This window comes from Prionailurus viverrinus, chromosome B4 (assembly GCF_022837055.1).
Source record: "Prionailurus viverrinus isolate Anna chromosome B4, UM_Priviv_1.0, whole genome shotgun sequence".
NCBI lineage: Eukaryota > Metazoa > Chordata > Mammalia > Carnivora > Felidae > Prionailurus > Prionailurus viverrinus.
Genome location: NC_062567.1, coordinates 67,980,119 through 67,997,875, shown reverse-complemented (window position 1 = coordinate 67,997,875; position 17,757 = coordinate 67,980,119). Strand labels below are relative to the sequence as shown.

The window sequence follows — 17,757 nt, the reverse complement described above, 5'->3', positions numbered from 1 at the left end:
TACCTTTGCTCATTGTTAAATTCCACACGTGAATAAAATCATATTTCTTTCTGACTTAATTTGCTTAGCATTATACTCCAGCTCCATCCATGTTGTTTCAAATGGCAAGGCTTCATTTTTTTATGGCTAAGTAGTATTCCATTACGTGTGTATGTCAGACACATGCACACCACCTCTTTATCCATTCATTTATCAGTGAACACTTGGGCTGCTTCCATAACTTGGCTTTTGTAAATAATGCTGCAATAAACATAGGAGTGCATGTGTCACTTTGCATTAGTGTTTAGGTGTTTTGGGGGGTAAGTACCCAGTAGGGCAATTACTGGATCATAGGGCAGTTCTATTTTTACTTTTTGAGGAAGTTCCACACTTTTTTCTATAGTGGCTGTACTAGTTTGCTTTCCCACCAGTGGTGCAAGAGAGTTCCTTTTTCTCCACATCCTCACCAACACTTGTTTCTTGTGTTATTTTAGCCATTCTGATGGGTGTGAGTTGATAACCCCTTGTAGTTTTGATTTGCATTTCCCCGGATGAGAAATTTTGAGCATGTCTGTTGGCCATCTGTATGTCTTTGGAGAAATTCCTGTTCATGTTTTCTGCCCATTTTTAAAATTGGATTATGTAGTTTTTTTGGCTGTTGAATCAATTCTTTATGTATTTTGGATATATATACATCCATACTCATACATGGATATGCCATTTGCAAATAGCTTTTTTCCCTTTCTGTAGGTTGGTTTTTAGTTTTGTTGTTGGTTTCCCTTGCTCTGCAGAGTTTTCTATTTTGATGTCCCAATGGTTTACTTTTGCTTTTATTTCCCTTGCTTCAGGAGGCCTATGTGAAAAAAAACTGTTAGACTGACGTCAGAGAAATTGCTTCCTGTGCTCTCTTCTAGGATTTTTATGGTTTCGTGTCTTATGTGTAGGTCTTTGATCCATTTTGAATTTATTTTTGTACCTGGTGTGAGAAAGGATCCAGTTTTATTCTTTTGCATGTCGCTGTCCAGTTTTCCCAACACCATTGGTTGAAGAGACCGTCTTTTTCCCATTGGATGTTCTTTCCTGTTTTGTTAAAGATTAATTGACCATATAACTATGGGTGTATTTCAGAGTTCTGTATTTGGATCTATTGATCTATAGGTCTATTTTTATGCCAGTACAGTACTGTTTTAATTACTACAGCTTTTTAATATAACTTGAAGTCTGGAATTAGGATACCTCCAGTTTTATTTGCTTCAAGATGGCTTTGGCTACCAGGGTCTTTATCTGTCTCATAGAAATTTTAGGATTGTTCTCTCTCTGTGAAAAATCATTGGTGGTATTTTGATATGGATTGTATTAAATCCATAGATTGCTTTGGGTACTATAAACATTCTAAAAAGATTTGTTCTTGCAACCTGTATAAAATGTCTTTCCATTTCTTTAGATTTTCTTGAACTTATTTAATCTGTTTTATAGTTTTCAGAATAAAGGTCTTTCACCTCTTGGATTAAGTTTATTCCTAGATACTTCATTATTTTTAGTGCTGATATAAATGGGATTGTGTTCTTCTATGTATCCTGCTTTATTCATGTATAAAAATGCAACAGATTTCTGTACATGGATTTTTGAATCTTGCAAATTTATTGAATTCACTTATTCTAGTTTTTTGGACTCATTAGGGTTTTCTACATATGGTATCACTAGATTTGCAACTAGTGTAAGTTTTATTTCTTAACAATTTAGATACCTATTATTTTGTTTCTTGCCTAATTACCGTGGCTAGGACTTACTTCTATGTTGAATAGAAGTCATGAGAGTAGACATCCTTGTTTTGTTCCTGATCTTTGGTTGAAAAGCTCAGTTTTTCCCTGTTGAATGTTGTTAATTGTGGTTATTTATATAGGGCCTTTACGATGTTGAGGTATGTTCTCTCTAAGCCTGCTTTGTTGAGGGTTTTTATGAATGGATGTTGTACTTTGTCAAATGCTATATCTGTATCTGTTGAAATGATGATACGGTTTTTATCCTTAATGTGATGTATCACGTTGATTTATTTACAAATATTGAACCACCTTGTATCCTAGGAATAAATCGTACTTGATCATGGTGAATGGTTTTTCAATGTATCATGGGATTCAGTTTGCTAGTATTTTGTTGAGCATTTTTACATGTGTTTTCATCAGAGATACTGGCCTCTAGTTCTGTGTGTGTGTGTGTGTGTGTGTGTGTGTGTGTGTGTGTGTGTGTGTGTGGTGTCTTTATCTGGTTTTGATATCTGGTTGATACTGACCTTACAGAATGAATTTCCTTTTTTTTTCCCCTTTTTTTGGAATAGTTTGAGGAGAATGGGTATTAACTATAAATGTTCAGAATCTTCCTATGAAACCAACTGTTCTAGACTTTTAATGGGAGTTTTTTGATTACTGATTCAATTTCATTGCTGGTAATCGATCTGTTCAAATTTCTACTCTTCCTGCTTCAGTTTTGGTAGGTTATGTTTTTAGGAATTCATTGTTTCTTGGTTCAATTTGTTGGCATGAGTTTTCATAATCTCCTCTTACAGTTGTCTGTATTTCTTTGGTTTTGTTCCTCTTTAATTTGTGATATTTATGACTTTTTCTGCACTTTTTTTTTTTTTTAAATGAGTCTGGCTGGAAGTTTATCAATTTTGTTGATCTTTTCAAAGAACCAGCTCCTGGTTTCATTTATCTGTTGTATTTTTTTAGTTTTATATATTACTTATTTATACTCTTTATCATTTCCTTTCTACTGGTTTTGGGTTGTTTCTTTTTCTAGCTCCTTTAGGTGGTATACAGGTAGGTGGTTCAAGATTTTTCTTCTGGTAGAAAGGTAGAACTGTATTGCTATAAACTTCCCTCTTAGGACCACTTTTACTGCATCCCAAAGATTTGGGACTATTGTTTTCATTTTCATTGAGACAAAATGACACTTTACATTATAAATGTATTTATGAAGATTAAAGGACAGGCTATTAGAGAGCTGCTTTAGCAAATTTGGAATGTAAGATCACAGTAGCTATCAGAGTTCTTGACCTGATATTAACATCTATTTTGAGTAGGGGTGGTGGCAGTATCCTGGAACAGAATTCCAGACCTAGTGAAGGACCCAGACTAGTTCTACAGTGGTAGAACTCTATATCTTATATATACCAAATACATACACATACTTAAATCTGTTGTCTGGACTCTTCTGGATTTAGGCCTGTTCTTTTGGAGTAATTACTAAAAGCATCTTTCATGCTCAAGAGTCCCCTGGTTTAATTAATGAGTTATATAGTCACCTATTTATACAGATTCAGGTTATCGGAACATATCTCATGGCTGGAAGTACCTATATTCACATGTAAGGAATTTAGATCTACTTGATGGAACAGACATGGCCAGGATACATCTATTGTTTATTGTAAATTTTTCTTGGCTAGAAATGTCCAGTTCAGTACATTGTTATTTGAAGATAAGACCCTGTTTTTTTCCTTATATATAACATTTTACCTTAAATTCTTAGATGTGCTAAGAATAAATGGCCCATGTTGCCTAAGTATAGTATCTGGTACCAAGTAGGCATTCAATAGTTCATGAAAAATAAAACAAATAAGTGATTAAAGTAATAATTTTTTGGGGGTGCCTGGGTGGCTCAGTCGGTTAAGTGTCTGGCTTTGGCTCAGGTCATGATCTCCCAGTCTGCGAGTTCAAGCCCTACGTTGGGCTCTGTGCTGACAGCTCGGAGCCTGGAACCTGCTTTGAATTCTGGGTCTCCTCCTCTCTGCCCCTCCCATGCTCATGCTCAGTCTCTCAATAATAAATTGATGTTAAAAAAAAGTAGTACTCTTTTTCAGAATGCATGACATTGTAATAGATGACTCAAAGTTATTTCTGAATTGTGTATAATAGGACATTTGTTGACCTGAGTTTTTAAAATGAAAACAGAGCAATACGTGGAAATTTATCCTGATAACATGTTTTTACTTCTGAATCTGAAGTAATGAAAAGTGTAATTATCTAGACGTATAACTATCTACATCTGAGTTTGGAAAGCTCATTATGAGGGGATTCTAATGAGAGTATAGGCCTGGAAGATGTCAGTTGATATAATGTAGGAAATTGTATCAGGTATATGGAACAGTGTAAGATAAACTTAGTAAATTTATGCAGGTAAAGGAGATAGTCATTAAGAAAATTGTGGGAAGGAGGGTAGAGATTCCCAAGGAAAACACTAGATTTTGTAAAGGTGACAGATTTTGAAGCCTGTTTAATTATGGGTAACTCTGATATCCATGCTGTAGAAATAATGACTAGAAGAAGGAAATAGCCACACAGCTTTGGCAATACTGGCATACTCAGAAATGTTGTGGTACCTGTATTTCACATAAAAATCAATATAATCATTGTTTGGAGAAGATACTGTGACATAAAGTCACAGTTGATAAAGGGCAAAACAGACCTTCTTCTGACTTCATAGAAAGTAAATCAGCTTCTCAGATTGCTTGAAACAGTAGCCCAATATATGCACATGTTACTTCCTAGACCCGTAGTCCTACTAGGAGAGCCAATTGCAGTTGAAGATGAGATGTTTGTAGATGTAGTCAGCTGGTTGTGTTGAGCTTTCATTCACAAGGAGATAGACTGAAGCAGGGTTAGGGAAGAGGGGAGCATTCCAAATGTAGATAGGTAGGAGGAAAAATTTAGGACAGTTTCTCTTTTGAGGTAGTTTGGGTTTTGTATATGCTTGCTTTGTCAAAGGTCAAAGTTCAGATGACAAATTACCTGTGTTTAGTGCTTCTCCATTCTTTTTCATTAAAAGAATATGTGGAATTTAAGAAAGGAAGAGGGGGGGGAAAAAGAGGCAAACCAAGACAGGTTAACTGTAGACAACAAACGCATGGTTACTGGATAGGGAAGGGGGAGGTAAGGACGGGGAAAAACAGGTCAGGATTAAAGAGTGGACTTGTGATGAGCACCAGGTGTAATATGGAAGTGTTGAACCACTATATTGTACACCTGAAACTAGTTTTATACTGTATATTAACTAACTGGAATTTAAATAAAAACCTAAAGAATGTTAAAGTAAGAATACAGGAAAGTCAGACTTCATGGTTCTGTATATATGTTATTAGTGAAATGCTGTGGTCATAGCTGTAGTTGCAGATGTAAACCATGTGAATGGAATCTTGGAGCAAGAGTGACAGACTCTTGTTATTTTGCCTGGGACTTTTCTAGTTCTAGGGTTGAGACTCCTGGCCCTGGAGACCCCTTAGTCCTAACAAACTGGAACAGTTGGGCACACCTTGTAGAAATAGTCAAGTGTAGTTCAACTTGTTTCATCTCCACTCATGAAGTCCATTTCCAAAATTGTTCTGAAGTGATAAGAGGAATGCAGTCTCCATGTAAGTGTCGCAGATGTGTTTCCGATTGAGGAAGGAAACCGAGATTTTGCACATTTTGTCCTCATTTTTAAGGAGGCATTAACTACATTTATTCAAACACACAGGATATTGGTAATGTTCTAGGTGACAGTAATTTAGGAAAAAGACAAGAAAATGTGATTTATACTTGAAGTTTGTGAACCATTTAAAGAAAAGTTCAAAATGATAAAGTTTTTGTATGTTGGCTCTATATAAAATGGAGAAATAGCTTAATGCTTCAACACTGAGCGCATGGATTATGGACACCATTTAGAGGATTAACTGCCCTTAACCTTACAGACAATTGTGCTGTCTTTTTCTTTACTTTCAACAATTCAACAAAATGAGTACAGTGATGGAGAAATTTGTGTGATTTAATTCACTATAGTGCTGTACGGATACCTTAGTGATCTGTTATTCAAAGTGATTCTGGCATTAATATGAAAATTGGGAAGAACGGAATTATGTATAGTGTATCCAATAAAATAAGAGTTTGTGTTAAATGACCAAAGATGTTCAACTATTTTCAATACCAAAGCTTTTATCTGTAGAGAATTTGGGTGACAGTATTAGGCTAAAATGGCATTCACATATAACTAAACAACCAAAGAATCTGTAACGAGAGCAATTATTTTCTTAACAAACTTAGTTTGATATTTGGTGATTTATTTAATAAACCTTGAAAATACTATAGGTCAGAGACTTTTATACTCTGTGTTTATAAAGGTTTGACTTGATAACATTCACTTTCTTACACAATTAATCATGTAAATGTAAGGCACATCATGTGATCATCAGGAATGAGTCCTGTTTATTAAAATACAGTTACTATTGGAGACACTTATCAACCAAAAGCCTCACTTGGATTACCCTGACTTAATACCTTTGATTTCACTGATGTTCAGGGTAGAGGAAATTTTTAGCCACACTAAAATAAAAATGATATACTATCATACTTCAGGTAGGACCATTATGTTCACTTTTCCTTCAACTCCGTGTTCTTATTTTTAATTTTTAGATTATTTATTTTTAGCTGAAGTATAGTTGACTTACATTATTGGTTCTGGTAGTACTCCATGTAGTAAATAAGGATAAATTTGTTCCTTGCACATATTTACTTTGTTGTGGAATATCATTTTCTAATTTCAAGCAAAAAGATCAGACAAGATTTGTGATCTTTGTAAACAGTCTCTTCACTGTGTTAAAATCAGTTTTGTGTAGAAGACTTTGAAGGTGAAAGCAATCAAAAGGTAAACAGTTACAAGTCCTCGGGATGTAATGCACAGGATGGTGAATAGTTGATATGGTGACTATTGTATGTTTGAAATTGCTTGGAGTAGATCTGAGTTCTCATGAGAGAAAATAGAACTATGTGATGATTTATCATGGTGATTTCATTATATATATGTGATTATATATATATAATGTCAATTATCTCCATTAAAAATGGCTAAATAATTTCTTAAAAAGGCAGCCTCTAAACATGCCATATATACATTTGCTGAAGCTGTGTATACAAATTATTTCAAAATAGTTGGTCAGTTAATGGTGAAAATAACCTCATTATTTGCACGAAGTGTATTTTGCTTAGAATTTTCTTAAAATATTTAAACAGAATTTATATCATTTCTTTACTTTTTTTTTTATAAATATCCATGAAGTACTGTTTTGTGAGATTGGAGAGAAACATAAACATGATATGCTAGGGGAACAAACACTTAAAGAATAAAATATTCAATATATTCTAATTAGATCAATAAAGTTGTAAAATACAGCACTCTAATATGTAGTGATTATAGTTATATATCAATATTACATGGTGCTGTAGAACAAAAGGTTATCTAAGAAAGCTGATGTAGCATTTTTCTACTGTGTAGTCTATGGAATGGGATACTAGTCATGTGACATGCTCTATGGGAAGAAGGGAAAAAAAAAACTGTTGAAGCATTTGTGTGAAATACCTCTCCTAGATAATGTGGATTTGTTAGGTATCTTCACAAAAGTATCAAATAGGCTGTTTAACTTTGTTACTCCACATTTCTCAAACCGTGGGATGATTTTTGTGCTTTAAAACACAAATGGCCTCTACTCTCCTCCCCTCAATAGCATCTGGTAAATACTAATTGAATACACTATGGCATGGTGACCAGGGATGCTTGGTGCCTCAACATGGTTGCAAGAACGGAGACAAAAAGAGGTCCATTTCCAGAACTGACCAACTTCCTTGTAACTAGCAATAGAGCTAGAACTAAAACCAAGGGCTCCTGGCTGCATAGCACTTCTCTGAGGCCATGGTCAAGTGTCTGCAGTGGTAGTGTCAGGGCTAGGGCATGAAACACATCAAGGTTCTGAAAGAAAGTTTTATACCAAGAGCTAATTAGAAGGACTTAGGGAATAGAATTCTGATCTTCTAGAAAATACAGTGGTCAGAGCTAAAGCCAATCTATGAATGTAGTCATGAAAAAGTAGCAAACATGGTACCTTACCATCTTGGCAATGTAATAGGAGGGTGGTAGTTTGGGGATAAGAGAAGCACATTGTACATGTCAATTACAAAAGCCTCTGACTAAATGGTCCTTGTCATCTGCCTGCTTCATAATTCAGTTTAACTGAATACTTACACAGTAACACTTTTAAATATACACATAAAGTAAAAGGAGCATACGTTGAATGTAAGCACATTATGAAGGTCTATACATAAAACAGGAAATGCATACAACTAAATAGGATGCCCTTAATTACTCAATGATAGCATTTTAGCATAAAAGCAAAGTATCAACCTGAGGGTTTTTTGGGGAGATTGTGCAAAGAATTAAGTTGAACTGTTTTTTGTATGTTTTACCTGAGGACGAATGAGGTTATATTTTTGTTTTCATTTAAATTTCAGTTAACTTGGGGCGCCTGGGTGGCGCAGTCGGTTAAACGTCCGACTTCAGCCAGGTCACGATCTCGCGGTCCGTGAGTTCGAGCCCCGCATAGGGCTCTGGGCTGATGGCTCAGAGCCTGGAGCCTGTTTCCGATTCTGTGTCTCCCTCTCTCTCTGCCCCTCCCCCGTTCATGCTCTGTCTCTCTCTGTCCCAAAAATAAATAAATGTTGAAAAAAAAATTTTTAAAAAATAAATTTCAGTTAACCTGCATTATAATATGTTAGTTTCACTTGTACAACATAGTGATTCAACATTTCTATACATTGCTCTGTGTTCATCACAAGTGTACTCCTTAATCCGCATCATCAATTTCACCACCACCCCCCACCCCCCACCTCCCTTCAGGTAACCATCAGTCCTCTGTAATTAAGAGTTTCTTGGTTTGCCTCTTTTCCCCCCTTTGCTCATTTGTTTGCTTAAAATCCACACACCTAAAATCATAGGGTATTGGTATTTGGTTGACTTATTCTGATTAACATAATACTCTGTAGCTCCATCCATTCATTGCAAATGGCAAGATTTCATTCTTTTGTATGGCTTAGTAATCTTACATTGTGTGTATGTATATGTACATACACATAGATGTATGTATACATCTATATATGTGTATATACCGTATCTTACAGATTGGTTACTTTTCAATAAAGGTGCAACATCTGTTTCTTAAACTCAATATTACATAGTATCACCTACAAAATAAATTCATAACATCCAGATTGTCACTTGTAGTCCACCTATTTCGAGTAATGAGTGAAGAAATTAGTCCTGTAGATAATTCATAGTACTTAAGCTCTTTCCTATGTGAAGTACGGAGAATGCATGGTCTCTTGTGACCTAGAAGTCTTTACAACTGTTCATTTTTAAGTGGAAGAGAGCCTTTGAGCATAAACCTGAGGTGTATTGTTCTCTTTTGTAATTGGACTTAGAAAAGCATCCAATGTTAAACTCACTGAATCAAAGGATAAGTCTGAAGTGTGGGTATACTTTGTTTTCCATGGGAAGTATGTACTTTCTTAAGTTGCATGGAAAATACCAATTTGGCTACCAGTTTCCACAGCTCCCATTTTCAAGTGAGCAGTGCTGCGGGGCTAACAGACCTGCTTGAAATGGCCAACGATTTGTCCCCGTACTTACTCTCAATGCCAGAAGACCACAACTTCTGCTAAAGGCACCACTGTAGGTAGAAATAACCAACCTGTAAATGCCTATGGCTGCACAGCTAAAACAATAAAGTTCTGGAAAGTGTATTGAAGTCCCTGGTGACCCTGCAGTGTCAGCATTTCCAGAGATGTTTTTGGCTCTTGCTCTGGTCATTATTCCATGTAGCAAAAAAAACCCAAAAAACAAAAAAAAACCAAAAACAAAACTGGAGCAGTTGTGTAGGTGATTCATTCTATTGAAACAGCTCTTTGGCTGATGGAATGAGGACTTCACCACTAGTACTTCCAGCAAACTCTAAGGTCCACAAGGTTGGGGTCCGTGTCTTCCCTGTCTCTGGATTAAAGCAAGGTGTAGATGTTGAATGTTAATCAAAAGGGTGGGGCAAGTAGTATCTCCTGAAGCAATTGCTATCTTGGTCTGGGTCGTGGTCCAGGAGATGGTGATCCAGGTTTCAGAAATTTTTAAGTATAGTTGACAAAGAATGCTGTATCAGTTTCAAGTATACGACAGTGATTTGACAACTCTACATGTTATGCTGTGTTCACGTGTAGCTACCATAGTTCACCATGCAATGCCATTGACCATATTCCCTATGCAGTACCTTTCATCCTCCTGACTTATTCCATAATGGGAAGCCTGTACCTCCCACCCTATCACTCATTTTGCCTATTTCTTCCCTTCTGTCAACCACCTGTTTGTCCTCTGTATTTATGGGTTTATTAATGCTTGGTTTTGCTTTTTAGGTTCCACTTATAAGTGTCTTTTGCCTGACTTCTTTCACTTAGCAATATACTCGCTAAGTTCCTCCCATGTTGTTGCAAATGGCACGATCTCCTCTTTATGCCTGAGTAATACTATTATACACACACACACATATATGTATAAAATGATGTCTTTATTCATCTATCAGTGGACACAGATTGCTTCCATATCTTGGCTCTTGTAAATAATGCTGTAATAAACACAAGTGCACCTACCCTTTTGAACTAGGGTTTTCTTTGGGTAAATAGCCAGTAGTGGAAACTGCATTGCAAAGTATTTCTGTTTTTGTTTGACAAATCTCTATACTGATTTCCACGGTGGTTGCAACGAGTTTACATTTACACCAACTGTGTCCACAAAGGTTCCTTTTTCTCCATATCGTCACCAACACTTGATATTTCTTGTCGTTTTGATATTAGCTATTCCTGATAGATGTAAAGTGATGTGGTTTGGGTGTCCATTTCCCTGATTAGTGATGTTGAGCATCTTTTCATGTGTCTGTTGGCCATGTATATGTCATCTTTGGAAAGATGTCTCTTGAGGTCCTCTGCCCTACTTTAATCAGATGGTTTTTTAAGGTCTTGATATATCTTTGATACTTAATCCCCAATGGATATATTATTTGTAAATATTAGGTTTCTGTCTAATTTTGATGATGATGCCCTTTGCTGTGCAAAAGCTTTTTATTTTAGCGTAGTCTTAGTCCTTTAATCTTGCTTTTTTCTCCCTTGCCTAGGGAGACCTATCAAGAAAAATGTTACTAAGGCCATTGTCAAAGAGATTACTACCTATGTTTGGAAATGACTTTCATTGCACAGGTGGCCCAGGTCCTGAGGGGATTGTCTTGAGTGAAAGAGGCACTGAACATGGAAGACACTACTGCAGCAGAAACCGCTATGATGGGTACAAGAAGAGATAAATTAGTGAATTAGCACCTTAACCAAGAATCATAAACTGAGCCCATGTAGAGGACCTCATGGAATTTCATTTTTCAGTTTTGGAAAATTAAAGACCAGGTGGTGACCTGCCTATCGACCTGTGACCTCTTGTCGGGTTTCTTATGTGATTTTAGATGAATCAGTCCCCATGGATTCCAGGAATGCTAACCATTAAAAATTCTAAGCATATTCAGAATTGGAACTATACAGCCATTTTGGAAAATATTAGTTAAAACTTCTCTATGGAGTATAATGGTCATGTAAATTAGGGAGTGTGGCACAGAATGAAGTGAAATTCCTGCTGAATCCTCAAGGGTATTTTCCAAGTTCCGAGTGCTCAAATTACTTGATTTTGTTAAAATGCAGATTTTGATTCACTAGTTCATGGCGGGGCCTGCGATTCTGCATTTCTGATAAGCTCCAGGTGATACAGATGCTGCTGATACATGGACCGGTCTCAGTAATAGGGTTAAGGTTGCTGTTTCTCAAACTTGGTTTCACATGGGAATCATTAAAAAAAATACTGGGAAAATTTTGAAGGTATACTGATGCCTGGGTCTCAACCCCAGAGATTCTGATTTAATTGGTAAGAGATGTGGCCTGGGCATCAGTATTTGTGAAAAGGTCCCTGGGAGATGACACTGTGCAGGTAGGTCAGACAATTGATGTTCTAGGACTGGATTCAGTTTACTTTTGAGAAGAAATAACTCATTTAGGTATCTGATCTTACACTTTCTAAAGTAAATACTATAATTTTTTAGCAGGTAATACATCAAAATTTACATGTACGACATCTGAAGGGCTGTCTTATAAAATCTGAAAGCATATGTAATAAGATCCTAACACTAAGAACATATTTTCATACCACAGCTCTTAAAAGGTCAATAGTAAAGTGCAGTTCTATCAAGAACTAGAAATGAACTCTGATGTAGGATTAACCTTGTAGAATGTGAAACATTTTGTTTTCCCTTGTAGGTTGCAGCAATCTACAAGGACTCAAGTATTGGAAATCTTATCAACATAGTAATCGTGAAATTAGTTGTAATTCATAATGAACAGGTAAGAAACTGGTTGAAGTTAGTGTCCTTAATAGTAGTAGACTTTACATACAGATCACAAAACTGTTACTAGAAATGAGATATTTCTAAAAATTTACATTCAAAAACTTGAATGGGAGTGATTGACTTACTTTGTGGTGGAAATAAAAGGAAATAATAATTTAAAAACAACTAAGTACTCCCTTTAGTAATCCTACCCTTGAAGGATTTACAACAGTTTTTACAAATTTTTTGATTCTAAATATTAGATGGTTTCATGGAAAAGGTCTCACTAGATTCCGTTTTGATCCTGATGTTTTAAATATTGCTAAGATATTTTTTTAAAAATATGAAGGACAGGTGTCACTTTATCTGCTTCTGAAAATGCTATTTGATAAACTACGAGGATGCTGACAAGCTTGGAGAAAAGAGGATATGGATGTTTTAATGTATTATTAAATTCCTTTTTTTATTTTTTTGTGTGCAGGAAGGACCAGTCATCAGTTACAATGCAGCTACCACATTGCGTAACTTTTGTTTATGGCAGCAAACTCAGAATGTTCTTGATGATGCTCACCCTTCTCACCATGACACTGCTGTTCTTATCACTAGGTACAGTTTTAGAAATAACCTTCCCACTACAGTGGTTTACCTTTCTGTCCTGCGTGATCACTGCTATTTCTTGTTACCTTCTTTATCGATACATGGAAGCGTTCTCTAAGAACTTGTCTTGCAAAAGATACTGTTGAATGAAAACATTGTTCTTGCAGACCAAAATGCAAATGGATTCCTTAGGAAATTAGCAATGTTAGGTTGCTGAGGAGTGAACTGACCCAAACAAAGTAATTTCCTTATTAGTGACAGAACTAGGAAAAATATTTGGAAACAAACATAGTTATGGAACTGAAAACAGGTTATGTTCCTTCCCCACTTGATACTTCAATCACTTGGAAGAGCTTTTGAATTTTAACTGGTTGCCTACTTTTTTGGCTACTTTTACTTTAAAAAGAAAAAAAAAACAAACCTATTGTTTTGATGCTCAATACATATCTTAATTGCTAGACTGTATTTGCAAGGGTCTTAATGTGCTTACTTACTAAAAACAACTTATGCTATTAAAAAATATCCATTTTACAAGCACCACTCTCCATGGTTAATTCATGCCTTTGCTTCAGCAACACTGGTTACCAGAATAATTAGATTTTAGGATTGGCTGGTTGGTTGACAGAAGGAAATAATTCTTCCATTTAGGGGTCAGACTCATAATCTGCTTTCTAGAACCCTGAAATGAAACCCTCAGTCCATGTAAAATAGCTGACATGTAGGAAAGACCAGAGAATTGTCAGATGGGTTAGGGACTAAGTAATGCAGAAGGAAAAACAAAACAAAACCAAGTTGGTGATATCTGAAAACATCCCTATTTGTCGTGGAGAATAATCACTGCAGCTCATTGTGATGCGGAAGCATCAAGGAAAGGGTAAACTCTCTTACATGTACTGCATAAGTAAAGGCAGAGGTGAAAAATGTAATTAGAAAGCTTGTTACTGAACTTGATTAAAGCTTCAACTATTCACAGCAGACTCTCTTCTATAGCTTCTATTGCTTATTGATATATACAAGAGGTGTATACCTTGGGTTTAAATTATTGAGAGTTTAAGACCCGGATTTGGAAGGCAGTTGATGGTAATGGTCATATTACAGTTTAAACTTCTTTATCTTTGTTTTGAATTGTTGCAAAAAACTTTGCTGAAAATGTTTCAAAATTTTTTGTTTTAAGGGAAGACATTTGTGGAGCTAGGGAGAAATGTGACACATTAGGTAAGTTATTTTGCAAATTAAATACAACTTACATAATTATTTCCTGAATTGTTTAAAATGTTTCTTTTCCTTTTATTTTACATTGTAGTCCTTTTGATTGTCGTAATGATGGTCGTTATTAGCTTCTGCTTCAATAATTTTAAAGAAGAACAGCAAATATGGTGCCCATTGCTAAATATCAAGTGTCGTGCAAAGCTGGACATGAAGTGTTTAGTTATGTAATATTTGATCCACACAAAATAACATATAAACTATATGCAGATTTAAAGCAAAAAAACAAAACGAACAGCCATAAATCTACCACCAGATTTAAGAGCCGAAACTTAATACTATCATATGGCCTGTGCTAAGTCCTTACTCTATCCTTTTTGCATGCCTCCAGTCAGTAGCCAATACCATGAATTCTGTATGTCCCAGTTACTTTCATCTTTTGAAAAACAGTTCTCTATGTGTGTGTGCTCATAAAAGAAATTGTTCGATTTTGCTTTTTGAGCATAGTGGTTGTAGTTCATGAATTCTCACTGCTGTGTAATATTTTCTCCTTAGTTTACATATCTACATGCTATCGGTGGATATTTTGGCCAATTCCAGTTTTTCATTACGAATTTCACTTTAAAATCTAGTGTATATTCTACAATTGAACTGTTAGTCATTAAATGTGCTAATGTTCAACTTTGGTATATCTTCACATGGTTGTACCAATTTGCACCTTTATCAATAGTTTATTCTAAACATTGCTTTTGATTATGTCCTTATCAACATAAGGTATCTAGAGAATTATCATTTTTGCCATTTTAATGTAATTTCATTATAGTAGTAATTTTCAGCTCCATGATTATTGAATTTGAACATCTTTTCATAGCTACTGGCCATTCGTACTTCTTTTGAGAAATGAAATAAGACCCATTTTTCCTATTTTTTGGTGTTAGTCATTTTCTTACTGCTTATTTTAAGTTTTAAAAATTATTTTCTAAGTTCTCATTTAAATTCCAGTTAATACAGTGTAGTATTAGTTGCAGGTGTAGAATCTAACGATTCAACACTCCATAAAACACCCAAAGCTCCTCACAGCAAGTGCCCTCCCTAATCCCCATCACCTATTTAACCCCTCCCTGCCCACTTCCCTTCCGGTAACCATCCATTCTCTACAGTTAAGAATGTATTTCTTGGTTTTCTTCCCTCCACTGCCATGTTCATTTGTTTCATTTAAATTCCACATGTGAGTGAGATCATATGGTATTTGTCTTTCTCTGACTGACTTTGCCTAGTCTGTAGCACTCTACCTCCATCCACATCATTGCCAATGGCAAGATTTCATTCTTTGTGATGGCTGAGTAATACTCCATTGTATGTGTACATATGTATATATGCACACAAACACCAATCACAACTTTATCCATTCATTGGTCAATAGATATTTAGGCTTTCTCCATAATTTGGCTATGGTAGATGATGCCACTACAAACATCTGGATACATGTACTCCTTGGAATCTGTGTTATTGTATCCTTGGGGTAAATATCTAGTAGTGCAATTGCTGGGTCATAGTTCTATTTTTAACTTTTTGAGGAACCTCCGTACTGTTCTGCATAGTGGCTGCACCAGTTTGCATTCCCACCAACAGTGCAAAGGGTTCCCCTTTATCTGCATCTTTGCTAACACCTGTTTGCTGTGTTAATTTTAGCCATTCTAACAGATGTGAGGTGATACCTCATCGTAGTTTGGGTTAGAAAAATCTTAAATAACCTAACCTTAGTCCTAAACGAGCTAGAAAAACAATAACAAATGAAGCATAGAGCCAGTGGTAGAGGGGAAATAATTAAGGTTAGGGCAGAAATAAGTGATATATAAACTCAAATAGTAGAACCTATCAATGAAACCAGGAGCTGGTTCTTTGAAAAAATTATGGTATTTGTCTTTCTCTGAATGACTTATTTTGCTTAGCATAATACCTCCTAGGTCCGTCCGTATTGTTGCAAATTTTTAACATTTTCTTCTTTTTATGGCTAATATTCCATCGTATATGTACACTACAGCTTCTTTATCCATTTATCCATTAATAGGCACTTGAGTTGCTTCCATACCTTGGCTATTGTACATAATGCTGCAATAAGCATAGGAGTGCATGTATCTTTCTGGATTAGTGTTTTTGTTTAGGTAAATACCTAGTAATGGAATTACTAGATCGTGTGATATTTCTATTAATTTTGGGAGGAACCTCCATATTTTCCACAGTTGCACCATTTTACCTTTCTACTAACAGTGCATGAGTGTTACCTTTTCTCCACATTCTTCTCAATGCTTGTTACTTCTTGTCTTTTTGATACTAGCCATTTTGACTGGTATGAGGTGATACCGCATACGGTTTTGATTTGCATTTCCCTAATAGTGATGCTGAACATAATTTCATGTGTTGGCCATCTGTGTGTCGTCTTAGGAAAAATATCTGTTCAGGTCCTCTGCCCATTTTTTACCTGGATTGTTTTTTGAGTTCTTTATATATCTTTGATATTAATCCCTATTGGATATATTATTTGCCAATATCTTATTCAGTAGGTTGCCTTTTCATTTTGCTGATGGAGTTCTTTGCTGTGCAAAAACTTTTTATTTTGGTGTAGTCTCAATAGTTTATTTTTGCTTTTGTCTCTGAGGAGACATGTCTATAAATATGTTAAGGCTAATGTCCAAGAGATTACTGCCTGTATTTTCATTTAGGAATTTTATGGTTTCAAGTCTCGCACTTAGGTCTTTGATCCGTTTTGAATTTATTTTTGTGTATGGTGTATGAAACTGGACCACTTTGGCTTTTTGAATGTAGCTTTTCAGTTTATACCATTTATTGAAGAGACTCTTTTCCCCATTTTGTATTCTTGCCTCCTTTGTTATAGATTGCCCATAAGAGTGTGGGTTTATTTCTGGCTATCCTCTTCTATTCGTGTGTATGTGTGTGTGTGTGTGTGCGCGCACGTGCGTGTGCACATGCGTGTGCATGCACACTAGTACCATGCTGTTTTGGTTACTGTAGCTTTGTAGTATAGTTTGAAATCTGGGATGGTGTTACCTCCAGCTTTGTTCTTAATTCTCTGAAAGTATTCTTACTATCCTTTAAATCAAGGGTCATGATAATGATAGCTGATATTTGAGTGTTTACCATGTATCATACACTCTTGTGAGGTTTTGTGTGATTTAACTCATTCAATCTTCACAACAAATCTTTAAGAATAGCTTTCAGTTTCATAGATGAGGACAAGTAATTTGCCTGCGGGTACACAACTTATATTAACACAAGTATTAGTATTTAATTTTCTCATATAAAATATGTGGAAAAATTGTGAGATTTTTCTGCTATATTTTGTAGATGCCATTGCCCCAGTCTCTGAGCACTTTTTGCAAAGTATGTTGTAAAATAATTTTTACTTATAGGGCACCTGGGATTTAAGCTTCTGACTTCAGCTGAGGTCATGATCTCACAATCCATTAGTTCAAGCCCAACATTGGGCTCTGTGCTGACAGCTCAGAGCCTGGGGACTGCTTCAGATTCTGTGTCTCCCTCTCTCAAAAATAAACAGACATTAAAAAATTAAAAAGGAGTTTTTTTTTCAACGTTTATTTATTTTTGGGACAGAGAGAGACACAGCATGAACAGGGGAGGGGCAGAGAGAGAGGGAGACACAGAATCGGAAACAGGCTCCAGGCTCTGAGCCATCAGCCCAG

At 35.8% G+C, this 17,757-nt stretch overlaps 1 protein-coding gene across 1 annotated transcript in view; it reads left to right on the top strand.

The window, feature by feature from the left end:
- Positions 1–17,757, top strand: part of ADAMTS20 (ADAM metallopeptidase with thrombospondin type 1 motif 20) — a 177,520-nt gene that overhangs the window by 44,700 nt on the left and 115,063 nt on the right. Inside the window, exons 5-7 of the mRNA XM_047867224.1 lie at positions 12,165–12,248; positions 12,714–12,838; positions 14,004–14,044. Of these exons, the coding sequence (XP_047723180.1) occupies positions 12,165–12,248; positions 12,714–12,838; positions 14,004–14,044 (250 nt within the window). The remainder of the gene's footprint in view (positions 1–12,164; positions 12,249–12,713; positions 12,839–14,003; positions 14,045–17,757) is intronic.